Source organism: Thamnophis sirtalis, unplaced genomic scaffold, assembly GCF_051295495.1.
Source record: "Thamnophis sirtalis isolate CommonGarterSnake01/CBP01778 unplaced genomic scaffold, rThaSir2_p1.2 scaffold_2, whole genome shotgun sequence".
NCBI classification, from domain to species: Eukaryota; Metazoa; Chordata; class Lepidosauria; order Squamata; family Natricidae; genus Thamnophis; species Thamnophis sirtalis.
This window is the reverse complement of record NW_028261382.1, coordinates 115,388,501-115,416,027: the sequence shown is the minus strand read 5'-3', so window position 1 is coordinate 115,416,027 and position 27,527 is coordinate 115,388,501. Positions and strand designations below refer to the sequence as shown.

General features: G+C 40.8%; 1 protein-coding gene across 1 annotated transcript; it reads right to left on the bottom strand.

Moving 5' to 3' along the window:
• Positions 1–6,373: 6,373 nt before the first annotated feature.
• Positions 6,374–27,327, bottom strand: TNFRSF11B (TNF receptor superfamily member 11b). The gene is made up of 5 exons (XM_087706749.1): positions 27,237–27,327; positions 21,715–22,084; positions 14,478–14,675; positions 11,297–11,521; positions 6,374–9,230 (listed from the first exon to the last, which is right to left on the bottom strand). The coding sequence occupies exons 1-5, from the start codon at positions 27,264–27,266 to the stop codon at positions 8,842–8,844; spliced, it is 1,212 nt and encodes a 403-aa protein (XP_087562875.1). The 5' UTR covers positions 27,267–27,327; the 3' UTR covers positions 6,374–8,841.
• Between the last annotated feature and the right edge of the window lie 200 nt (positions 27,328–27,527).

The following is a 27,527-nucleotide window of genomic DNA, read 5'->3' as shown; positions in this document are numbered from 1 at the left end:
TTGAATTTGACATCCTTGTACTACAGTATATTTGCAGCACAAAGCTTGTCTCACACTTACCTGATGGTTAAGGCTTGTGCTCAACACTCTTTCCCACCAAAGGACAAGGGGACAACACTAGTTCCTCATTTCTTAGAGAAAAGCTGATTGGGTTGGAAATTAATGGGGTGGAATTAAGGCAAAACTAAGGCAAAGCTCTTTAAGTGGGGAATGGCTGAGAGCCCGCAATGTGACTGTGGAGCTCTGGGACAAACGACAACACGTATAGTTCAAGAAGGTCTCCTCAGGAAGTTTCAAGGCACCTGGGATGATCTCATCCTAGCCACATCAGAAGCAGTTAAATGGTTAGCTTCCGAGATATCGAATTATAATAGCTATCCCTCAAACTATGGCCCGGGGGCCAAATATGGCCCACCAAAGCCATTAATACGGCCTGCGAGGGACCACAAGGCTGCCCCACCCACATCGCCCCACCTACCCACTGGCCTCCACCCACCTTCGGGAGGTTGAGGAGGCCACAAATGGGCCTGTTTTTGGCTTCCCCAGCTTCCAGAGGGAGGGAGGAGGGAGGGAGAGAGGTACACCCCCCCCCCAAGGCAGCCGCATCCCTTACTAACCTGCTTTCCACCCCCAGGAGCACAACAAATTAAACTTTAATTTGTGTGTATTGTTTAATGGACTGCTAAATTGGCCATGACTTCCCAGTCACATGACCATCTAGCCAATGTATGTTGCCTACTATTTTATTATATGTTTTTATCTTAATGTCTGTATTCCCCCTTCCCGGTTTTGTGTGAGCCGCCCTGAGTCCCCTCAGGGAAAAGGGCGGCCTACAAATACTAATAAAACTATAAAACTATAAAAACTATAGCCATGCCCTCCCAGTCACATGACCACCTAGCCACACCCAGCCAGCCAGTCCAGCCCCCAACAGACTGAGGGACCGTGAATTGGCCCCCTGTTTAAAAGGTTTGAGGACCCTCAATCTATCCCATTGCAACTCTAGGGTGCCATACTATGGTGATTTTATTCAGGTTTTATCTTATTTAAATTTTTTATCTCATATATTGTATTGTCCATATATCTGTTTTGTATGTATGTATGTATGTATGTATGTATATATGTGTACATGTATGTATGTGTACATGTGTGTACATGTATGTATGTATACATGTATACATACATACATGTACACATGTACACATACATACGTACATGTATATGTGTATATATGTGTATATGTGTATATGTGTATATGTGTATATGTGTATAAGTGTATAAGTGTATATGTGTATATGTGTATATGTGTATATATTTATACATACATACATACATACATACATACACATATGTATACATACATACATACACATACATATATACACTTTACTTAAACTTATATTTGTATATCAGTGATTGCATGACCTCACTTGAAGAATGAGATACCCACATATTTATGCTGTACAGTAGATATATCTACTGTACCGCATAAATATGCTAAATGGCTAAATATGGCGTAAAATAGAATAAATGATGTGGCATTCATAATCACAAGCATGATCAAACATCTGCAGCAAAATGGCCCAATGCTGATGGCAACTTTTACATTTTCTTTGCCTTTACGTAGCTGTCCCAAAGATGCTTTTTCTGGAGGCAACCGGACTTCCTTGTTTTTTCTTTTGAAGATGTTTCGCTTCTCACTCAAGAAGATTCTTCAGCTCTGATAGGATAGTGGGGAAAGGAAGGATTCCATTCTGTCAGAGATATCTTCAACTCTGACCACTATCCTGTCAGAGCTGCAGAAGCTTCTTGGATGAGAAGTGAAACATCTTCAAAAGAAAAAAAAACAAGAGAGTCCAATTGCCTCCAGAAAAAGCACTTTTGGGACAACCATGACCTGGATGACTGAGAATCTCTACAGACTTTACGTAGCTGGCAAGATGTTACCATCCCCAACCACCTGAAAAATCACTATTTATGAAGCTGATGTTGGACCTGAGGATGATTTTTACAGAGCTTACATCAGTGGTGGGTTGCAGGCGGTACACCCCAGTACGCGCATATTGGTGCCTGCCGGAAGCAGCAGCCTGAGCCACCATACCAGAATGGTGCTTTGCAGGGGCCGCCCACCTGTATTTGAAGGAAACGGGCCATCTGCGCATACGCTTGCAGCGTACGGCGCCTGTGTGATGCTCCATCAAGCAGCTGGAGCATCACAGACAGTGGGTGCGCATGCGTGCACAGCGGTCCTGCCCATGGTGCATGCCCGGCTCCCGTTGCAGTGTACAGATTGCAACGGGAGCCGAAACCCACTACTGGCTTACATGTGGAGTTGTAAACAGGAAGCCCTAAAGCAGAATTTCAGGGCAGAGCAAGGGCGGGAACATGAGCTTCCTGCTCAAAATCCCATCTCTACACTATGAAAAAAAAAAAACCTAATAAATTTTAAAAGCAGGTCCAGCCATCAGATCGATTCTCATCGCACAGAGATGCTTCTTTGAAAAGGTAGGACTGTAAAAGAATTACAAAGGAGACTCTCAAAGTTAATGACTCCCAAGTTGGAAGTCAGCCGCTCTGCTGTTATGTGGAGATAACTAGGAGTGAGAAAAGAAAGCCCTTGTAGTAAAAGATAAGACAAATGTGGAAGAGGTTATACAATTCAGTTTATGTTCCTTTGTAACAGCTCTCACCCTCATTAGCATGACAAGAGAGCCCCAGAAATTGGGAATGCAACTTCATGAGAGGCAACACGCAGCTCTGGACTATTTCACCATTGAGAAAATAGAGCTGTGTGGGTGACAATCCAATCATTTTATTTCCTTTGATAAATACAGCTCGACCACCTGTTTGAATGAAAAGCTGCATCTGTGGCCTATGCATTTTGATGAAAACCTAATTTTAAACAATTAAGCATTCCAAATTCTCATCTAAAACTTGACGTGGGGAAAAAAGCTAGCGTAGTTTCCTTTTCTCATCGTTAGATTTATACAAAATAATATGTGACAGGAAGATTAGGATTAAAACATGGGCAGGTTTCACACAACATGCTGGATTCAGCTAAATTGGTTGCTAAATAGTTTGTAGTTCGAACCATAGGTAGGAAACCCAAGCACTGTCATAGAAAGTTGGATGAATAAACCATTAGTGTAAACCATAATATGACTTATTATTTTAGGCATAGCATAAAATAATAAGTCATATTATGGTTTACTCTAATGGCTTATTCATGTGAACATAGAAGTTGTGATGTTTTATTTTTAACCTGGGTGTAAAGCTTAGATTATTCTATTAGCTTTCATGCATATGATATTCTGGGGTATGAACTAACATGGGATGCAGGGGTGGGTTGCTGCCGGTTTTACTACCAGTTTGCAACCTGCATGCAATGTGTGCGCTGTTCAATGTAAATTATTTTTTGGTGCATGCCAGTGGTGGGTTGCAGGCAGTACGCCCTGGTACGGGCGTACCGGTGCCTACTGGGAGCACCAGGTACCATTCCAGTACGGTGCTCCGGAGGGCCCGCCTGCCCGCCCTCCTTACCTGTATTTGAGCTCTTTGGCGCTTCTGCACACAGAGTATATATCACCTGTGTGACACTCCGCCGAGTAGCTGGAGCATCTCAGAGGTGTTGCAGAATGTCACAGGAGATAAGGACGTATGTGCACGTTACGCATGGGTGCGTGGGTGCTGTGCACATTCATGTGGTGGACGCCGGGCTCCGTTGCACCCTACCAGTTGCACCGGGATCCGGAACCCACCACTGGTGCATGCGCACGCAGAGACACTAAAAACCAAAATGGCAGCGGGCCATCAGTGGTGAGGGAACCAATTCAAAGGCGTGGCAGGCCTGGGTCGCTGCTAGTTCTGCAACCCAGGCCTGAATTCTGTTACCGGTTCTGCCAAATTGGGCCGAACCCACCTCTGATAGAGTGGCAAATTTTAGCTGTCTTGCTGTTTTATGCTGCAACTCTTGGAATTCCTAGCTGTTGCTTAGAACAGAATTCTCTGGACTTATATTGCCAACTAGAGGAAAGTAAAACAATAATCTTGTCTGTTCTCCTAACTTTAATATTTATCACTTGCTAAATGCAGCAGAGCATAATTCTGCCCAGTCTCTCTATATATGGACTGCTTCAAAGATCAGCATCTCTCTGTCCATGGTATGGTCCTTGCTTGCTTGCCATAATGTGTCCTAAATTAAATGTACAGCAACTCCAAGTAGGGTATGAAAATTTTCAGTACGAAAGCCTGAACAATTGTTTATATTATATTTATATTAAGTGCAATGGATGAACTCTTCCATTGTAGTTTACTCAGTGAGCTATAATGAAAACTATGGTTGAGCACTGCCTAGATACTACTAAAACTCTTGCGTTTTTCTATTTGTAATCCTCAATTGGGCAAAATGATACATCACAGGGCAATGATTTTTGAACCAAAGTACCTCAAATGGGCCAACCTACAAAATCTGTCCAAAATCTATAGCCTATTACTCCCATGAGATTAAAAAATTGAAGTGTTGTGGCCTCTTCAACATGATCACACTGCTAGTGATGTGATTGGCATTTCTAACACTCCCTGACAGCTTCTCACAAGTCAATGGGGAAGCCATCAGGAAATCTAGACTTGATAGTGATTGTCAATATTCCCTGCCAGTTTTCCACAAGCAAAGTCACTGGGGAAACCGTCAGGAAGCTGCAAGTCTCAGGCTGACAGACAGATAAGTGGCTACTGCCAGATGGGTGAGGGAAGGAGGGAGTGTGCGAGAGCATGGCATATGTCAATGAAAGTTCACAGGGTGTAACATAGACGGACAGTGTGCATGGGGTTGTGGTGCAGATTGGAGAGGGTGTACAGGAGTGCCAGTGCAGCATAAGCACAGATTATTTGAGTAGAGTGCCCATTAGGGGAAGGCTTTCCCAAGGAACTTGTATCCTTCCCTACTAGATCCCTATTGACTTTCTCCCTACAAGCTTTGCAAAAAGCAATGTCACTAGGGAAGCCAGAAGGAAGTCGGAAATTGCTTCTGCGCCCCATGGTTTCTCCACGCCACGCCACCCCCACCCCCAATGCATGGTTATTCTGTTGATCTGTAGGTAAGTAAATGTCCATGAAACATTATTTCCTGAATAAACTGAACTGAATTGCTGACCTACTGGATCACAGTAATGAACAAAAGTAAATAGACAATATTAGCCTAAAAGTATATTTAGTGTAAGGCAGCCTTACACCGTATGTTCTCCTGCTTCTGAATTTGTATGCTATGTAGTTACCTTGATTGGTCTGGTTTCATAATTGTGATGGCCATAAAATACCCCTAAACCTGGACAATTTGTGATAGTTGCATGTAGTGTATTATTTCACAGTATTATCTATCATACGTTCTTCCAATCCAACAGGATTCTGAATTGCTTTTAGAATACTTTTATTCTCTTCTTTGCTTAGCTGGTTCCCTGTGTTTTTGCTTATATTGTAACTACTTTAAACATATAATTGTTCTAAAGGTCCCAAATTTAGTTGGCAGCTAAGCAATCTGATATCAAGTAATAGGAAAATGTCTTTGTGAAAATCTAGGCAAATTACCAGTAGTTAGAAACACATTGAGTTAACTCTATTGCATACAGAGTCTCCTTGAGAACATTGTCAGAATTTTAAGTCTTCACTGAGCTTGTCCAACCTAATAGGGGACATGAAAAAAACCAGGTTCTGATCCAAAGGCTAAATTTATATAATAGTACATTAAAATAGGGTAGCCAATGTGTAGCTGAATGCATCGTGTAAACACATTCAGTAATGTTAATGCTGTATGAATCCAAACAGTTGTATTAAGTCAACCATGAGTTAGTTAAGCATGGATTAGCATGTTACATGAACATAGTCAGTACAATGTAACTCTGTATCTTCATATTTTTAGACCAGTATTTTCCAAACAGGGCATATCCTAAATATATGAAAGTCACTTTCTCGAATTCCCCATCCAGCATTACTATTGCTAGAAATATTATTTCTAGTAATAGCAATAGCAATATATTGCTATTGCTGAAATATATCTATCTGGAAGTTGTCTAAGTTGAGAAATGCTGTTTTATATCTATAAAGGCATTGTCAACTTTAAAACTGGGGGGGTTGTTCTTATAAGGTAGGAAAAGTTAAAAGGGAGATGGACAACATATTCTGCTGAATCAGATTAAACTTCTCCAGATGGTTGGAAATCCTGATTATCAATACTTAGCTGTGGGAAGAACTAAAATCATATTCAACCTCCACAGTGTGGAGATCATGTAATATGATGGTTCCTCCACCTTTTGACTTCTGAAGTAGCCAGAACAGAGTTTTTAGGGACTATGAGACAAAAGAATCAACGAGCCACAGATTTTAAATGAAAAAAATAGCTTTATAAAACACAAGTCAAAAATCCATCTTGAAAACTCATCTTTTAAATAGGGTACACTCATGTTCTAAAACAAATTGTACAGCTTCTTAACGATCTACTTGCAACACTTTTCTTTTTTTTTCTTTTACTGGAAATTATTTCCAAAAGAGACTACATTCTATACAGACTCACCTAAGAAGTAATCTTTAAAAATCCACAGAGGAAGAATGACAGAAAGATTTACTACAAAACACAACATATAAATATCTCCCCATCCCTTTTAGCTTGAAAATAAACAGTACACATTCCATTAATCTCCCCTCTGTAAATTGGAGGGTGAAAACATACAGAAAGCTTTTGACTTGGAAGTTTTATCAACTTTAGAAGTCAGCCAACAGACAATGCAAAAGATTAGGCAGCCTGTTTGTTCTGATGACATCACTGAAGTTCTGCAACCTATTTGTAATTCAAATTTAAGATTCCTTCATACATTCAAGATTAAATTGCAAAAGGAAACAAAACAACTATGTTTTTTTTCCTGCAAGAAAAAAAAATATTGTAACTGCTTGTTTAGAGCAAGCTTCAAGCCTGCAATGTATGGATCCACATCAATGCCACTTGGAAAGAGGGAAAGAAATGGTAGAGTTTGTTTTTTTTTGTAAAAGAAAAAATGATTAATGAATCAGGGGCTTGAAGGGAGAAAAAGATATGTTACTTATTTTTTTTAACACACACATACACACAAAAGATTTCCCTTGGTGGCAGAAGGTAGCAAAAACATTTTGTTTCCTTATAGTAACGCAAGTTCATTCAAGAGAAGTGAAGGAGGCAGGAGATTTGGGGCTGAACTGGTAGGAATACTGAAAAATAGATCAATTTAGCTTGGCCAATTTGAAACCGGCAGGCGAGGAATCTTGGGAACTGTAATTTCTGCCCATCTAAAGGCCACAGTAGCAAAAATGGGGAACTATGGAACTAGCCACTCTGCCAGAATTTAGAGATTTTGGACCTATTGAATTGAAACTATAGCAATCAGTTATGGGAAGCAAAAAAAGGGGGGGGTACTTTTTGAAGCTTTTGTGCGTAAAATGTATACCCTGGACCCTGTTTTGGAGCCTGATATGTGCTTCATGGCAGAGATGTAAGTAAGGAGTAGCTTGCAACATAGTGGAGAAATTCGTAGGACTTGTGAACTTTAAGATGTGTGGACGGGCTTGGCAGCCAAAGTCCATACATCTATAAGGTTGTCATGTTTGAGATGTCAACTTTAAGATGCATGGACTCCAACTCCTAAATTCCCCGGCCCTTCCATGCATCATTAGGCTGATAGGTTTGAGATATAATATTCTGGTAGTAGAGCAAGGGTGTCAAATTTGATCTCATGGCGGGCTACATCAGGGTTGTGTTTGATCTCGGTGAGCCGTGGTGGGCATGGCCAACTCGATGTTACTCCTGTCAAGGGCACCTTTGATGGCCTGAGCGCTTGGCCTGCAAAAATAGGCTCCTGAGCTTCATTTTCAGTTACCAGGGCTTCCTGCAACCCTCTGCCAGTGAAAACAGAGCTCCATTTCCATCCAGAAACCTCGCTGTTTCCAGGGCGACCCCGTGGGCCAGATCAACGTACCCCATGGGCCAGATCTGGCCCATGGGCCTTGTGTTTGACACCCCTATAGTAGAGGATGAATGGCCACTGGCCTCTTTATGCAAATGGAACTATGCATTTCCTCTATTGTGGATTTGCATTTGCATGAGCCTAGGACAGCAAAGGCCACCGACACCATGATATCATATAAGTAGGGATAAAGAGGGGAAGGATGTCGCATTTAAGATGCCTAACGCACATTTGCACGCATGGCAGGATTTGTTTTTCTTTGCTTGAAATTGAAGAGAAAATCTCTTATTGATTTGATATTGAATTTCAATGACACCACACTAGAGACTCTGAAGAGCTGGAAAATAAAGTTTTAGGGCCATTAGTACAGAGTGGGCTATAAATGTTTGAACAATGGCATGGTTTGTCTGGGATGGACTCCTGCCTTGGGCAGGGGGGGGGTTGGACTAGAAGACCTCCAAGATCCCTTCCAGCCCTATGATTCTATAACAAGTGGTCATCTGCTTCAGCACTTAATCTCAAATAGTTGCCAATGAAGGTAATAAATACATGCAACAATTTAGATTTCAAATTAATATAAATAGCAAATCGGGATGCTTTTTTTAAACTTTTTTTTTTTTTTTTTGCTATTATTTCTCTCTATGTCCATGGAATTCACTGGAATTCTTGGATGGAGTCAGAATCCAGGTAAGCATTTTAATGTTACAAAACAACAACAAAAATTATAAAATAGTCTAAGCTATCCCAGTCTGTGACATAAATATAAATAAGCATTATCATATTGGAAAACATTTCCCCTCCCCCATTTAATTATTGCTAGCAGCAAGTGGCAAATGAAAGATCAGAGAACTTAAAACTACCCACGTCTCATTTTTACCAAATGGATCTGGTTTCCTGGCATTTCTAAGAAAAGCTTCTGGTATAATCTATGCATCGTGGGGCTGTGGAGGAATTTCACCACCTTCCGAAAACCTTGAATTGTTGTTTTGGGGAAGTGGTATGATTTCAGATGCTTCAGTCCAAACATCAAACTCTTGATGGTGTCTTGGTCTTTATTTTTTATCCTCCACAAATTCAAGAGCTTCAGAATTGGCTCTGTGGATTGGCACATCCCAAAAATCTGTTCAATTTCTTCTCTGCCGACATTTTTCCCTGGCAAATTTTCCATCAGGGTATTGAGTTGCTCAAGGGTGATGTTGAGATGGCCAATGTGCTTTAAAACACTATTTTCACAAAGATCGATACCTAAAAAAAGAAAAGAAAATTAAAATTGTTTAGTTCTCATCATTAAGGTCACAAAAATATGATTGATCCTATCTCCATTGCTACAATGCTGGTGGACATAAGCCCTTCTTTCTGTTAATACTTTCTTGAAATCTACCCTACAAATTAAAAGCAGTGAAAGCGGAGATCTGAGTTTATGGATACAATGCCATGCGGGTCGATTAGATTCCATACAGATAGAATAATGCCAGATGTCTCTAAAAGAATTTTCATTTTGTACCCATTTATTTTGGGAAATGGTTAACGGCATGGGCTGGAAACCAGAAGGCTGGGAGTTCTAGTCCTGCCTTAGGCACAATACCAGCTGTCAAGCCCCAATTTGACATATGTGTAGCCATTTTATTTAGCTCTCTATTATACTCATTTATTCCTTTTTTGCTCTTTATTATGTAACGGGGGTTTTCTGGCTCGCCACATTTTAAGGTGGGTGGGGAGGAGCAAATAAATAGAGTGAGGATTGTTTTGGCTAGGTGACCTTCTATCCCATGGGAACAGAGGTTGCTCCTGGGGAGAACAAAACAGTAACATCAAACTGGCTCTAGAACTCTATACCTGTAGGAAATTTTCTCTTCCCCTTGTCATGATCTTGCCTTTTTAATGCCTTTTCTCCTGATCACAATCTTTTAACTGCTTTTACCCATTTTGAGGTTGCTTTAGATGATATCCCAGTAAAGGAGGAAACTATTTTAACACCAACACATCTAATCAGATCGCATAGAGTTGGCCTCCTCCGTATTCCATCCGCCAGTCAGTGCCGACTGGCGACTACCCAGAGGAGAGCCTTCTCTGTTGCGGCTCCGACACTATGGAACAATCTCCCCGTGGAGATTCGTACCCTCACCACCGTCCAGGCCTTCCGCACAGCCCTCAAGAACTGGCTAGCCCGTCAGGTCTGGGGCTAAGCCTATTGTCGCCCCTCCCAAATGTTGAGTGAATGTTGAGTTTTATTGTTTAATTTTTTTTTTTTTGTTGTTCACATTTCTTTTTGCACTGCCTTACACTCCCTTTCCCTTTGTGATTGTAAGCCGCCCTGAGTCCCCTCAGGGAAAAGGGCGGCCTATAAATGCTCAATAAATCAAATCAAATCAAATAATAATAACTTTAGCCTGTCCTATTCCTGAACTAGGGATGTGGTGGCTCCGTGACTAAGCTTGTCGATCAGAAGGTTGGCAGTTCGGCGGTTCGAATCCCTAGCGCCGCATAACAGGGTGAGCTCCTGTTACTTGTCCCAGCTTCTGCCAACCTAGCAGTTCAAAAGCATGTAAAAATGCAAGTAGAAAAATGGTGGGAAGGTAACAGTACTCTGTGTGCCTTCGGCGTTTAGTCATGCCGGCCATATGACCACGGAGACGTCTTCAGACAGTGCTGGCTCTTCGGCTTTGAAATGGAGATGAGCACCACCCCCTAGCACCGGAAATGACTAGCACACATGTGCGAAGGAACCTTTACCTTATTCCTGAACTAAGGATGAAAGATGAAGGCAACTTCATGGAGAAATAGCAGGGAGGAAGTTGTGGCTGTGGCACCTTTATGTAATGTTTAGGAGTAAGTGGAAAGCCGATTTTCAAATAAATAAAGGGTGTTTATTTGAACACCCTAACCTTCAAAGCACTTTTAAGATGGATTGTAGTCACCTCCACTGACTTCAAACGCTAAAGATAAGGAATGACAGTTCTTATCTTGCTCCAGGCTGCTATAGATACTGCAGCCATAGAAAATCCCCTCAACCCACTGAGCACTAAAAGCAAAGAAGAAAAGAGAAAGGGGAAACTACCCAATAATCTGTTGCTTTGCACTTGGTCTCCTACTTTCATACACTCAGTTCTCCAGCGTCTAACTAAAAGATACATGGGCACGTGGCTTATGTACTCAAAAGCTGCTCCGATGAGTGAGGTGAGAACCACAATGTCCACCTTCAACTGATTGCGTTGACTGTTGTGGTGATTTAATCTATACTCAGGAACAAACATTTTACATAAACGGGCCCAGTTGGTAAACCTAATCCCTTGCTTTTCTTTAGTACGTACCTTGGACAATATTCTTGACTGTACGATGGTCCTTATTTTGCTCTTTCCACAGCTTCAGCAGCTGGAAGGTCTGATCTTGCAGGCTGCTCTTCTGTTTAATTATTTCTCTGTTTTCAAGATTGATCTTCACCCCAGGCAGGCTGTCCATGAGGGTGCTCAGCCAGGTGGAAGATAGCTTTTTGGGCACGATGAACCTGAAGAACGCTTCTTCACACAAGGTGACATCTAAAAGCATGCAGATACTGACTTTAAAATCAGGACATTAACCTTTGGGGCAACTGTCAAAAACTGCTGTGAGAAAGCACAGTACATTTTTTCCCCTAAAAGCTATAATGCTATGCAGACCAACAGGGGATTGGAGCCTACTGAAAAAGAATGGGATTTTTTGTTTTGAACTTAACACTTTGCAAGTGTTAACAGAATGCTTCCTTTGGAAGGCAAAGTGTATAAAATATACTTTTGAAGCAGGATGACACTCACTTCAAATAGGGCAGCTGCACTGTGTTGCTTCCCTGGAGAAAGTGAGCCTCTACATTTGCTCAGCAGAAGATTCACAGAGAACTCCAACAAAGAGAAGGTGTCATTCCAGGCTGCAACAAGCCAGAGAGTGTTGCTGTGCAAAGTTCTGATATAATGATAAAAGCTGATAACCCTGGGTATTTATTTATAGGGGGGAAATTTCCGGACCAAACGTAATTTCTAATGTTCGATTTTCCCCCTTACCAGAGGGAGCCCCCTTGTGGAGTACTGTGAAGCCGTTACCATGGCAACTCCACTGCACTGTATAATATAGAAGTCATTTTATGGCAGTACAGTAGAAGCCATTTTAAGGCACAACAGATTGTATTTTAACAGAACAAACACCCCAAGGGGTGTTAGAGGTGTCCTACCCTCACAGTATTTGTTTCCAGAGAGTAAGTAATCTGTGTACCAAATTTGATTGAAATTGCTCAAGGTATTCTAGAGTTATGCTGGAACATACACACACACAAAAAAAAAAAATCCATATATATATATTTAAAGTCACAACCCCTGGTATGCCCAAATATGGGAGGAAGTTCACTACTTCCATTCTCTGTCCATCGGCTGGTCATAAGAGACCATCCAAACAGAAACCCAATATTTTTACTGTTGCCTTTGTTACAATTTGTGTTGTATTTGTGCTGATAAATAAATAAATGGAGACTAGTATAGATCTATTTTAAGCTATTTAGCTCTCATCAGCTAGCCATACCCATACCAGGTTTGAATCCCAGTAAGGGTATGGCTAGCTGATGAGAGCTAAATAGCTTGAAATAGATCTATACTAGTCTCCCTTTATTTATTTATCAGCACAAATACAACATATATAAATTTTTAAAGGCAAAGACAATGAGGCCAACACAATGGAGAAAATGCCAACACCATTTTGAATTGAAAAAATGCATTTGTGATCTGTATCAATTTCATAGTTACTTATTTCATAGAATCATAAATTTGGAAGGATTTTGGAGGTCTGTTTAGTTCAATCACGCATTGAAGGCAGGATCCACTAGAATACCTTTGAAAATGACATTCCAGATTCTGATCTGAAACATCAATCAAAGGATAGTCCCAAATTTCTCTTGCTAAGTGAGACAGTTGTCAAATGAACTTTGCCTCATTTTAAGGCATTTCTTGCCACAATGCCAAGTGAATGACTGGAGTTGTTGAGTTAGTAACATGGTTGTTAAGCGAATCTGGCTTCTTCATTGACTTTGACCCCGGGACGCTGCAACCGTCATAAATATGAACCAGTTGCCAAAAATCTGAATTTCGATTACATGCTCATGGGGATGCTGCAACGGTTGTAAGTGTGAGATATGGTCATAACTTGCTTTTTTCTATGATGTTGTAGCTTTGAACGGTCACTAAATGAACTGTTGTAAGACAAGGACTACCTGTATTTGCCTAGTTCATATGACATTCTATTCCTTCCCATTATACAGTCAGAAATTTCCTCGTGATATTTAGTCTGAAACTATTTTCATATTGATTCAATCCAGTGGTGAAATCTATTTTTTTTTTTAACTACCGGTTCTGTACGCCTGGCTTGTTGGGGTCATGTGATTCTGTGGTCATGTAACTGGGGGATCAAGAGGCAGAAACTCACTTTAACAATGTCCTGCTGGAGCAGGGTTGGACTAGATGATCTCCAGGTCCCTTCCAGCCCTGGATTATCCTCTGAAGCTTCATCTAGTGCCAGGTTGTAGTCCTTCCTTCCTCTCCTTTTTCCCTCCCTCCCTTTCTTTCTTTTTCTTTCTTTCTCTTTCTTTCTCTCTTCTTTCTTTCTGTCTCTCTCTCTCTGTCTTTCTTTCCTTCTGTCTTTCTCAGCACCCCCTCCCCCTGTTTTTGGCCTAGCAGGCCTCAGGGAAGCCTGCTGGAAGCAAAAATGGAAAAAAAAAACCCACCCACCCTGTTTTTGGTTGTGCAATCGTCGGAATATTTTTTACCTTTTTAAGTATTTTTTACTACCAGTTTGGGTGAACAGGCCTAAACTGGTAGCATTTCACCCCTGATTCAACCCATTGGTTTTGCTTCTGTCCACACAGGCAATAATGAATAAATCCATTCTATCTTTTCTATATGAGAATCCTTCCACCGGACAATAATTTTCCAATCTGCATATTAGACTGGTAGGTATAATCTACAAAATCAAAATTAAATAAATTCTCACTGCGTTCCTAACTGTGTGTCAGTTGTAAACCCGTGAGGAATTTCATTACAGGTAGCCCTTGGCTTACAACAGTTCATTTAGTGACGGCTCAAAGTTACAACGGCACCCCCAAAAAAGTTAACTTCTGACTATTTTTCACACTTACAACCGTTGCAGCATCCTCATGGCCACGCAATCCATATTCAGATTCAGATGCTCAGCAACTGGTTCATATTTATGACGGTTGCAGTGTCCCGGGGGTCATGCGATCAGCTTTTGCGACCTTCTGACAAGCAAAGTCCCTGGGAAAGCCAGGATCATTTAACAACCATGTTACTAACTTAACCAATGCAATGATTCACTTAACAACCGTGGCAAGGAAAGTCGTAAATTGGGGGGCAAACTCACGTATAGCAAATGTTTCACTTAGCAACATAAATGTTGGGCTCCATTGTGGTCGTAACTCGAGGAGTACCTGTATTTTCCTTTTTTGGATTATATACACACCGATTCCACATGACTGATCCAATCTGTTACTGTCTTCTCCCTGGCACACATTGTCATGTGTGGAGTCCCCCTTCTGGACCAATTTGAGACTCAGGGCGCTGCAGTTAGTGTGCATTTGACAAGCAGCTTTGGATGATCTATCACTAGAGAAATATCCTTCTGGACATCTCGCGCAAACGGTGTCGCTTTCAGGGGTACCTGCAGAAAAGGGAAGAGGTGATTTTTTTAATAAAAAAAAACATTTATCAATCACTTTGTTTATGACACTTCAAGAATTTCTCATTCAACAATGGCAACAACACCAAGGACAGAAATGAAAAACCATCTGATATTCTTTGAAAGAGGAAAAACTGCCACGCGGCATATTTTGGTAGATTGTTTTAAATCTCGCCCTGATCTTTTGGTTTTGTAAAAAAAAAAAAAAAAAAAAAAATTCAGAAACCTCCCCAGAGAAAGGAGCTATTTCACTTCAGAAGATGACGGAAGATATTATTTGTATTTTGTCCAGGTTAAATGAAAAACAATAACACTGCACAAAGAAATCCTATTACAGGAAGGATACTATTTTTCACCTACCTAGCTTTTAAATGAAACATTCAGCCAAATGGAAGATTCATTCAAAAGTAGTCTGACTCAACCAGAAACTCTATCTATCTATCTATCTATCTATCTATCTATCTATCTATCTATCTATCTATCTATCATTCATTCATTCATTCATTCATTCATTCATTCATTCTGTCTCTCTGTCTCTCTCTGTCTCTCTCTGTCTCTCTCTCTCTCTCTCTCTCACACACACACACCCATATGTACTATCGGTTCTGTGGTCGTGCCTTGATGGGCGTTGTATGGCTTGGTGGGCATGGCTTGGTGGGAGTGGCAGGGGAAGGATACTGCAAAATCCCCATTTCCTCCCTATCAGCTGGGACTCGGGAGGCAAAGAATAGATGCGGGCGGGGCCAGTCAGTGGTGGTATTTACTGGTTGGTTCTCTGAACTACTCCAACTTTCTGCTACCGGTTCTCCATAACTGGTTAGAACCTGCTGAATACCACCTTTGGTGTGTGTGTGTGTGTGTGTTTGTGTGTCTGTCTGTCTGACTGTCTGTATCATCTATCATAAACATTAGGCACTTCAACAATGATTAGGAAAAGATACTTGGGAAAATAGGAGCTTATATAAAATCAGAAGTGCAACTAATTAAAGCAACTGCATCTTTTCCAATGATTTCCCAGTTGTCTTATACAGCTTCCACATGATCCTGAGAAAAAGCATGCTTCTTTAAAAACTGGGAGACAGGTGCCACACTGCCACATATTCTCATCAAATAACTTTTGGGGAAGAGGAGGAAGGATGTGGGAGGAAGAGGAGGGAGGGGGAGAAGAGAGGGAGGAAGAGGAAGAAGAAGAAATTCAGATGATGCTGAATGGTTACTGCAGGAGTATCAAACTCAATTTCATTGAGGGCCGCAACAGGGTTGTGTTGGACCTTAGGGAGCCAGGTGGGTGTGACCAGGGTGAATGTGGCCAGCTCAACATCCGTTTTCGGCTGCAATGGCCTCCTGCAGCCCTCTGCCAGAAAATACATAGGTCGGTGGGGCTGCGTGCAGCCCTCCCGTGCTCCATTTTCAATCATGACAGCCTCCTGCAGCCCTCCGCGTGGCCCCCTGAGTTCCATTTTCACTGGCAGAGGGCTGCAGAAGGCTGTCGCGGTTGAAAACAGAGTTTGGGAGGGCCGCATGTGGCTCTCCTGAGCTCCGTTTTCGCTAGCAGAAGCACAGGTGGGCAGGTCCTTCATTGTTTCCAGGGTAGCTTCGCAGACCAGATTTAAGCACTCTGTGGTCTGATTCAACCCATGGACCTTGAGTTTGACACTCCTGGGTTACTGAATAGTCCACCTAACTCCTAAATTCCAAAACTGTAGTTGATCAGCGGATTCCCATCCCCATCCCAAGGATAAAATTAGCATCAGTATCTTGTCTCTGGCTGGCTTGAGACAATGAACTAACACAGATCCCTGGTTTGATAATTTCCTAATTATCCACATTTTGCATTTCTCCTAAATGAGCCAGAATACCTGCTGAGCCATAATGTGCCTTCAGAGTACTGATAGGAAGTAACATGCCAAAAAAGAGGGTGTTATTTTAATATTCTACCACCTTATGTCAGAAAGTTGATGGAACTGTGGGAAATTCAAAACGGCAGGTTGTTATTACCCATTCCTGTTGTCAAATAAAAAGAGAATAGCAGCTGTTAGAAGAGCTGATGAAGAAACTGGTGCTTTTGTTCCCACAGCTAACACCACTGATAAAACAGTTCCTAAACACTTTTAATGAATTATCTCCTTTTTATTCTGGACACTGAAATCAATTCGATTGTGTCATTCGGCAGACAACAAATATTACTTATTTTGAAGCTGGCTTTTAAAATTATTCCTGTGTGAGTTTTATGGAGCAAGTCAACCCTACATTATAGCCTGTTGATGCTTAATAACCCTAATCTCTTACGCAATTTGGAACCAGAAAAGGGTTTATCAACCAGCTGGTGTTTTATCATTCATGGTCACTCTTTCATGGATGGCTTTGGGGCTTCCAACTTGATCAGACAGATTTAAGCTTCTTCTGAGCAAATTTCCGTTTGTGTAATAAGAAAATGGTTACTTTTTTTTCCAAACCATCTTGCATACATACTGTATCTATAGGTTAATTTTTATACATTTTATACTTATCCTTGCTAAGAATGAGGTAGAAGTATTATTTACTATTGCAATTGTTATTGTTATTATTTCTTTTATTCATTAAACATGAAACTCGGTCAACCGAACATTCAAAAATGCATCACAAATACCATTGACTGGTGCTAATGGTTGATACAGGTCGCTGCCAGCGTCCTAGGTATCAACCAAATACCTTCTTAAAATATATATTGTTGTTGTTATTATTATTATTATGTAATTAATCTTTGGTGAGATTCACAGCCTTTGGGGCTGGTTGGTAGCTCAACAGCTCGAGTCCTAACCAAGGACCTAGGAACTGTTAAGGTAAGTCGGAGTATATAAGCTGTTCCAAGTAGGGTGGTTTTTTGTAGAATCAGAATGTTCAAGTCCTATAAATTTAGAATTTCCAAATAGCGAGGTAGCCCTTTAGGTATTGCTCCAAGGGCTCCAATTACTATTGTGACAACACACGATTTCTTCATCCTAGGTATCAACCAAGTACCTTCCTAAAATATACAGTGTTTCAAGTAGCCCAGTTTTTTGCAGTTCTGCTGGTGTTATGGCAGGAAGCTGCAATTTGTTGATGTATCTTATTGCAGCTTCCTGCTGCTGTTGTTGTTGTTATTATTATTACTACTACTACTACTACTACTACTACAATTATTACTATTACTACTATTATCTTTGACCAAAGGACAGAATTAGATAAGTTATGTACTTGGAAACACTAAATGACTTTTAAAGGCAAGTCATAATTTGTTAAAGTAACTCTGTAAAGGTTATATATTGATTCTACTTTCAGTGACTAGATAACTATGAAATTTTCCAAGAAAAAATAAGATAGTGAAAACTAACACGTCAAATACTATATACTGGTTTTTTTCCCCCCCAGGATAATCAGGTTGTTTTTAGAGCAATTGTTTTGTGTGTGCTCTCTTTTAAATTAAAATATTTTCAAAAGTAAATTAAACTTGGAGGTGAGAATGAAGGCTGTTATAGTCACTATGTTCATATGGAACTTGCAGTGGAAAATATTATCATCATAAACATTATTATGCAGAGAAGCAGACGCTGTGGCAAAGTATTGTTGCAGATTTCATAGGTGCCATTTCTTTCAATCTTTTAGGCTTTTTAGGTGCTATGAAACATAAATTGAGACACAGTTTAGTTCTCACCCACAAGAGCTAAAAACTGAAGGTGGTTTAATTTTGTGCAATCCCTAGGGCTTTTTATGGGTTTCATTGATACCCTAATACAGGGGTGGGTTCCTGCCAGTTCTAACCTCTTCTATAGAAAAGGTTCCACAAATCTACAGTGCCGTTTAAAACCGGTTCCAGCTCCCTCCCCCCGCCCATCCACACATCATCAAGATGAAGAGTGAGAGGAGGAATTCTGGGAGTTGAAGTCCACAAGTCTTAAAGCTGTCAAGTTTGAACACCCCTGGTTTTTTTTTCCTAAAGGGTTAGGGGTGCAAGGGTCTTGTAACCTGACAGCTTTAAGACCTGCGTGCTTCAAATGCCAGAGTTTCTGAGCCAACATTTTGGTTGCTAAGCAACAACGTTGTTAAGTGAGTTTCACCACATTTTACAAGTTGGCCACGCCCACCCAGTCACATGGCTGGCAAGCCACTCCCACCCGGTCTTGTAACGTGACAGCTTTAAGACTTGCACACTTCAATGCCAGAGTTCCTGAGCCAACATGACTGGAGGAGGAATTCTGGGAGTTGAAGTCCACAAGTCTTAAAGCTGTCAAGCTGCCACTCCCACAAAGCAGGCCACACCTACAGAAGAGGTTCTAAAACGATTTGAAACCCACCGCTGCTCTAATATTGTTATAATTATTCTCCTAGTGCTATATCAATTAACATTTCTACTGTTTGCTGAGGCACACAAGGCTCTGGAATCACCTTCTTCCCAATGGAAATTTTTATTAGTTATCACCCATAAATATTGCATCTCAGATAATGTTCCCATGAAAGAGGGCACTCCATCATGTTACTCAGTGGAACGCAATTTGCAACCACCGTTAGATTAGTCATTATCATACAAGAATATTTTGTTCGGCTGCCAGCAACATTCTTTTGGTTACAGTCCGAGAAGATGGTTCTTGCAAGTTCTCACAAGAAATATACCATCCATCATGTTCATTTGAGCAGGCTTATTTAGGAAGTGTTCAAAGCCAGGTGGATGTTTGTTTTTACAGTTCCAAGCAGATGGCAAAAATAGTAAGCTTAGTAAGAGCGTTTTCATACTTGCATCTAACCATTACTTAAGTAGGTCCTAGTAACTTCTTTTTTGATGTTGGTTTCATGGCATTGCTTTCCTCTGATCGTATCTCCTGCTCAGATGGCTTTAAATTATTACAGATACAGATTAACAGAGTTGGAAGGGACTTTGTAGGTCTTCTGGTCCAATACCCACCCACCCACCCAAGCATGAGACCCTACACCATTTCTGACAAATGGCAGTCCAATCTCTTCTTGAAAGCCTCCAGTGATGAGGCTCCCACAACTTCTGAAGGCAACTTCTGTTCCATTGGTTGATTGTTCTCACCATCAGAAAATTTCTCCTTATTTCCAAGTTCAATCTATCCTTGTTCGGTTTCCATCCATTATTCCTTATCTGGTCTTCGGGTGCTTTGGAAAATAGCTTGATCCCCTCTTCTCTGTGGGAGCCTCTCAAATATTGGAAGACTGCTATCGTGTCTCCCCTGGTCCTTCTCTTCACTAGACTAGCCATGCCCAGTTCCTGCAACCATTCTTCATGTTTTAGTCTCCAGTCCCCTCATCATCCTGGTTCATTCATTCCTATCTGTACCAATATTAATGTAGGGTGTGTCCTTGGTGCTCTCGAAGCTTAGTTGTTTTCTTGCAGACATTTCCTTATCTAACTAAATAATATCCTCATGTTGCTGGACACGTTAAAACTTGTGGCATTACTTGGATAATTATTAGGCTCCTAATTGGATTTCCAAAAGACTTCTGCCATGGCTGCCAACTTGTTTATTCTTTGTACTACACAATTCTTTTGATTAATAGAAACAGAATAATTATACTGTAATTTAAAATATAATAATATTAAATCAGGGGTGGGATTCAAACGTTTTAACAATCGGTTCTCTCCCTGGGTACTGAGTGGGCATGGCCATGGTGGGCCTATTCGGCCCTCCTGCATCACAGCAGAGGTGCGTGGAAATTTTTGTCCTAACATGGGCTCCAGAGGCCCTCTGGAGGCCAGAAATGGGTCCATTTCTGGACTTCCAGAATTTCCACCAAGCCCGTTTTTCGGTTCCACCACAAATCCGCGAAGCCCTTATCCGCGGAGACATAAGCGCGAAGACTAATTCGCGACGTTCGAAGCGCTAAGGAAAAATGCGACCCTACCGCGATGACATAATCGCGGAGGGCAAATCCGCGCATTCCCAAGCACTTAGTACTCTAAACCTAACCCTAAACCTAACCCTAAACCTAACCCTAAACCTAACCCTAAACCTAACCCTAAACCTAACCCTAAACCTAACCCTAACCCTAACCCTAACCCTAACCCTAAAACAAACCCTAAAACAAACCCCTAAACCTAATCCTAACCCTTACCTTAATTGAAATTGGCTTTCTGCCGCGGCGCCGTTTTAAAGCGCCCTTCTGTTGCCGCGCTGTTGCCGCGGCGGTGATGACGCACGGTGATGACGTCGCGGCTTTAGCGATGCGATTTTATCACTGCTATTTTGACGAGCGCAGTTTTGTCGTGCCACACGTTTTTCACCCTCCCAGAGCCTCTCTGCCAGAGGTGGGTTGCTTCAAGTTCGGCCAAACTGGTAGTGGAATTCAGGTTTGGGTCGCAGAACTGGCAGCGACCCAGGCTTGCCACGCCCCCGAACCAGTTCCCTCACCGGTGCTGGGTCGCCATCATTTTGGTTTTTAGTGACTGTGCATGCGCAATTCACTGTAAATTGTTCTGCGCATGTGCACACGAGTTGAGAACTGATAGTAAAACTGGCAGCAACCCACCTCTGCTCTGTACGGGCCCCGCATTTACCTGGCATCTAAAACGGGCCGCATGGCAACACCTGGGAGGGGAGGGGCAAGGTGGGTAGGGCCAGTCCTCGCAACTACCGGTTCAGCAAACGAGATGTAAAATTAGCATCCAGTTTGCTTGAACCAGGCCGAACTGGCTGAATCCCATCCCTAAATCAAATGCAGTTAATATATTTGTTCATCCCGTGTGATTATTTGCTGAGCGTGACCCTCACTCCGATTACTAGCCATTCTAGCATAACGTCTCTTCAATAAATTCTGCTTCAATTAAATCAGTCTATGGGTTTTTTTTTTAATTTTTAGGATAGGATTAAACCACTGTTTACTCTTTTATCATAACACCTGGCTGGCTTGGAGCAGTAACTTTTCCATGTTCTTGCCCGGAAGAGATTATTATTATTATTATTTTACTCACCCTAAGTGACCCTGAAACAGCTTTTGATGGTTGAGCAATCTTGAAATCATCTCTTCAAAAGAAGAAGATACCTACCTTTCTGAACAACGCCAAATCCAGGAGGACATGCTGTGTGCTTCGAACAGAATTCAATGTTGAGGTACCGTCCTTCTACACACTCACAGACACGGTTTCCAGTGCTGGTGCATTTCATCTTTTCGTATTGCAGTTCCTTGCATACCACATTGCAGTAGTGACATTCTTCATTATCGTTCCATTCATCTGTATAAGTTTGATCTGGACAAAGAGCACATTCCGTCTTCGCTGTGGCTGTACAATGCTGTTTGACATAGGTTCCTGGAGGACATTGGTCACACATCAGCTGGCGGGAGGTGATAGGATCATAATGGAGATACTTTGGGGGAAGAGTTTCCTGGATTGTCCACTTGACTGAGAGGTCCAATAACTAATGAAATAAAATAAAAACATTGTTAAACTTTATATTATTATTATTATTATTATTATTATTATTATTATTATTAGTAGTAGTAGTAGTAGTAGTAGTAGTAGTAGTAGTAGTATTGCAATACGTTGATGGTGCCCTCGAGTACTAAGTCATCCTTTATAACTACGATTTGGTTGGATTAACACATTGAATTAAATTATAAACCATATTTTGAAACCAACATCATAATATGTTAAAAATAAAAGAATAAAATAAAAATAAAAAGATTTATCACAGGGAAACTGGGGTCCTACAAGTGGCAAGTTACTAGAAAATATTGACTACCAGTACTAAGTAAGATCTCAGATATTTGTCAAAGACCATTATGACAAATTTTATCATCTCTGCCTGTCAACTTGAACCAATTGTCATTTACAGTAACCTTCCATTGTATTAGTTAGCCTGAAAATTTGCCATAATATATCTAATTAAAACTACAGATGTTATCTCCCAAAATGTTAAAAACACGCCAGTATTATACAAAGAGTTATTATTTTCTTTTTAGAAAACCTTCTCTGGATTAAGAAGCTAAGTAGACTTGATCTATTCATAGATAGATAGATGATAGATAGATAGATAGATAGATAGATAGATAGATAGATAGATAGATAGATAGATAGATAGATAGATAGATAGATAGATAGATAGATATCAGAATAGAATACAGACTAGCAGAGTTGGAAGGGACCTTGAAGGTCTTCTAGTCCAACCCCACACTCAAGTAGGAGATCCTATACTATTTTAGACAAATAGTTGTCCAATCCCTTCTTAAAAGCCTCCAGTGTTGGAGCACCCACAACTTCTGAAAGCAAGTTGTTCCACTGGCTGATTGTTCTTAATTTAATTTCTCCTTAGTTCCAGATTGTTTTTGTCTTTGTTCAGTTTCTATCCATTGCTTCTTGTCTTGCCATCTATTGCTATCCATTGCTTCTGGTGGAAATAGGTTCACTCCCTCTTCTTTGTGGCAGCCCCTCAAATATTGGAACACTGCTATTATGTCACCCCTAGTTCTTCTTTTCACTGGACATACCCAATTCCTGCAACTGTTCTTCATGTGTTTTAACCTTCAGCCCCCTCCCAATCATTTTCGTCTCTCTTCTCTGCACTCTTTCCAGTGTTTCAATATCTTTTTTTTTATATTGCGGTGATCAAAACTGTATTCCATGTGTGGTCTTACCAAGGCATTATATAGTATCCCTTTTCATGATCTTGATTCTGTCCCTCTTGTTAATGCAGCCTAGGATTGCATTGACTTTTTTGGCTGCTGCCACACCCTTGCTAGCACATATTTAAGTGATTGTCCACTAGGACTGTGAGATCCCTCTCACAGTTACTGCTGTTGAGCAAATTTCATCTAGTCTGCACTCGTACCTTTGCTTTTTCCTGCCTAAGTGTAACACCTTACTTTTTTTCTACATTGAATTTCATTTTGTTAAATAGGGTCTAGTATTCAAATAATAAAGCTAAGGGCAATTACATCTGTACCGTTATCATCAAAATAAGATGAATGACAATTCAGTTCAAAGGAGACTTGACTTCTATCCTTTTGGGGCTTCGCCCGAAGATGTTTTGGAAAATTACATTTTATTAATTGAATTCTGAACTTTCGCAAGTTTCCCCCCTGATCTTCAAATGAAAGCCAATGTCACCGCTCCACTCTTGTGAAATAAATACAGATTGGATGGCAGTGACCAGCAGAGCCCATATTCCTTCAAGTTATCTTTTTTTCCCTCTTTCAATCACAGCCTTGTGATTTTTATTTTTTTTAAAATAAAAAAACTAGTTTTTTCAAAATTGATTATATGCTTCGGTTTTGGGTTTTTCACCCAGACCGCAGAGGAACGCTCAAAGTTACTAAAACAGATAAAGCATCCTCTGTTTGAAATTACAAACACATCCTGAAACCTAGTTTTTCTTTGATGGCAGCTGCCAAGGGCTGGGCCAGTGCCAAGGCAAATTTGTAAATTCTGGCATTCGCTTTTCTACATTATGTAAGAACATTGTAATTGCCTCCAGGCAAAAATCTAGTCTGCCTCTCATTCTACTTCTGGCTGCAGCCAACAAATGGAAGCTCACCAGCAGGACATAAACTTGATTATCCCCAAACCACTATTTTTTGGGGGGTCTAATATTCAGGAAGATAACTTGTCCTGGTGATAGAGATTCAGTTCAGCTATTAGAGCCAATAACTAATAAACAATTAATCGGTTCTAGTTTCTTCTCTTTTCAACGCTCTTAAAAGCAAACGAAGGCCACCAAATCATGGAATCATCCTCTTCTCTGCACTCTTTCTGGAGTCTCAACATCTTTTTTATAGTGTGGTGACCAAAACTGGATGCAGTGCTCTAGGTGTAGTCTTACAAAGACTTTATAAAGTGGAATAAGTACCTCACTTGATCTTGATTGTATCCCTCTGTCAATGCAATTTAGGGCTTTTTTGGCCAATGCAATTCTAAATTGCATTAACAGAGGGAATTGTTTGATTCTTTTTTGAAGATCCAAACCAAGATGACTGTGAATGTACCAACCTGGGCTCAACCCAAAGGAGAGTTTCACTGAAACAGCGAGATAAACATTAAGCCATCTTCTTTTAAACTGGAACAGAATCGCATTGGATGATTAAAGCTACTCTATGTTGCTTCTAACATCACTTCCTATTGCTCAGTATCTTCAGCAGGTGGCAGCACCTGGCTGACTTAATTAAAACCTGATGAGAAACCAAAGGGGATGGATGCCTTCTATTCTGTGAAACCTACGTTTCATAAAGGCAATGAAACAAAACTAGAGAAAGCTGTTGCAACTGTTTAAGATTGCCAGGGTGCTAAAACTTAATACACCGTACAGGTAGTCCTCACCTTACAACAGTTCATTGAGTGACTGTTCAAAGTTACAACAGCACTGAAAAATGTGACTGATGGACCATTTTTTCCACATTTAAGACCACTGAAACATCCCCATGGTCACACGATCAAAATTCAGTTGCTAGGCAATTGGTTTACATTTATGATGGTGAGAGTCATGTCCTGCCATCCCTTCTGGAACCTTCTGACAAGCAAAGCCAATGGGGAAGCCAGATTCAGTTAAAAACCTATTCCTAATTGAACAACTGCAATGAATTCACTTAACAACTGCGGTGAGAAATGTGGTAAAATGGGGCAAAAGTCATTTAACGAATGTTTCACTTTGCACCATAAAAGTTGAGCTCAATTGTGGTCACAACTCAAGGACTACCTGTTGTAGATAGTCAATCAGAGGAGCCTGTATTTCCTTGATTCAGCCAAAATTAAAACTTTAAAAATTAAGCCCATAGATCAGTGTTTCTCAACCTTGGCCACTTGAAGATGTCCGGACTTCAACACCCAGAATTCCCCAGCCAGCATTCGCTGGCTGGGGAATTCTGGGAGTTGAAGTCCGGACATCTTCAAGTGGCCAAGGTTGAGAAACACTGCCATAGATGCTTTAGACCAGAGATGTCAAATTCATGGCCCTTGGGCCAGATGCGTCATGCACTGGCCACACCCACCTCCAATTTAGAGAAAGGGGAAAGTCACGATATATCACATGACGACATGATGCTGTGAGTTTGACACCCCTGATTTAGACTATCCTTGAACTTCATGGAACGTAGACATGTTTTAAACCTGGGCTGGAATATTCCCATTATTTTATATTCTTTGATCAGTTAGCATGAATGGACAATTTGAGAAACACTTTGCAAACCTGTATGGTGTTCATAAGGATTTGAGCTCTGGCGGCACAATGGTTAGAATGCAGTACTGCCGGCTACTTCTGCTGACTGCCTGCAATTTGGCAGTTTGATCCTCACCAGCTCAAGGTTGACCTAGCCTTCCATCCTTCCAAGGTCAGTTAAAATGAGAAGCCAGATTGTCGGGGGCAATATGCTGACACTGTAAACCTCTTAGAGAGGGCTGTAAAGCGGTATATAAGTCTAACTGCTATTGCTATTTCAACACATATGGTTCAGTTGGATCTTTTTCCCCCATATCTCATACTTATGTTTTCATGGGGCAGGGAATAAAATAAAAACAACTTCGCAAAGCTTTTCTTTATAACCACTGGGGAAATGAGGCTTGAGCAAGACATTTCTTATCGGATGGAATTCCATTTAAAAACCCAAACCTAATCTATATAAAAATCACAGCTCAAGGACTTTTATTCTTTGAAAAGCTTCCGACTCAGTGAAAGATATTATTAATTCACCAGTTATACACATGAAACAAACTTGGCAGGAAATAAAGGAAGCATTCACAGTTATTTCATCAAACAGCCTTTGCCTCCTTTTCCCCAAAAGGAAATATATTGAATATATAGCTTCAAAATAACACCAGGGCATCCTTGCTATGGGCTGATTCTGTGATAAATTACATTTATAGATATTGATTCTCCCAGGGTGGGATATAAATTCAGTAGATGATGATCCCGATTGTAATTCCATAATGGAGCAGCTCAAGAAGTTGAAGAATAGGCAGCATTTAATGGTGCATATAATCGTTTACTGCTTCTAAAGTATCTATGGAAGTTTTCTATTCTCTTCAATGTCACTGGAAGCTCTGTATACACAGCTAGGTATGAAAATGCCCAAAGTTTTGTAGTTATTTAACTAGGAGAAAGCAGTAGAAAGACCAAAGTTCTGTGCTTAGCATCTCAGTTTGAGACCCTGGAAAATATTTTCCCAACAGAGTAGCTAATGTTGGGTAAGATCACTCAATAGTGATCCATGCAGACCCATTTAAAATTAAGCACACCTATCCAGTTCTATCCCATAGATCTTTACTTTCTGTCCCATAGTTTACAACCACACTTACAATGATGATCTATCAGCCAGCTAATGGCATCCTGCAATGGTTTTAGCCCTATCATGTGAAGATACAATGAGGTTCAGAAGATACTCCTTCTTCAAATTAAAAAGAAAATGCCAGGGAAACCTTTCCTTTACTTCTAGAAACAAAAGGGAGCTTGCCCCAAATTTGCTCCAACAGATCAAAGTCCTACTAAAGGCTTAAGAGGGGCAAACACAGCTTTAAAGAAACAGAGAGAAATAACCTTACTACTTTGTGCTTTCCAAAGCAACCTTGTCAGGGAAAAGACTTACCAGCAGCGTGCAGCATAGAAGTTTGGTCATTGTACGGGCGGCGTTACAACTCTTTTAAGAAGCTGGAAAGGCAATCAGATAGCTGTGGGAGTAGCAGCTGGCAAACAGGACCTTCTGCACATTTAAGCCTCGTTTATATATATTTCTGTGGCCCCCATGCAGCAGGAAAACGTGGCTCAGCTTAAAATCCTCCCTCCTTCCCTCCCCATGATCAATTTCTTTCATATTTTTTTTAAAGGAACCTGTTGATGATTTCATGCAACTTCTTAACCGCAGGTTCTGGGAGGGCAG

Bases quoted from the DNA above. Each gene is read 5' to 3' on its own strand.
- TNFRSF11B (XM_087706749.1), bottom strand. From the start codon at position 27,266: ATGACCAAACTTCTATGCTGCACGCTGCTG. The intron at 11,522-14,477 runs GTGTGTATATAA...GCATGCTTTTAG, and splicing joins GGATCAGTCATGTGGAATCG to ATGTCACCTTGTGTGAAGAA. The intron at 9,231-11,296 runs GTACGTACTAAA...TTCTTTTTTTAG, and splicing joins AGTCAAGAATATTGTCCAAG to GTATCGATCTTTGTGAAAAT.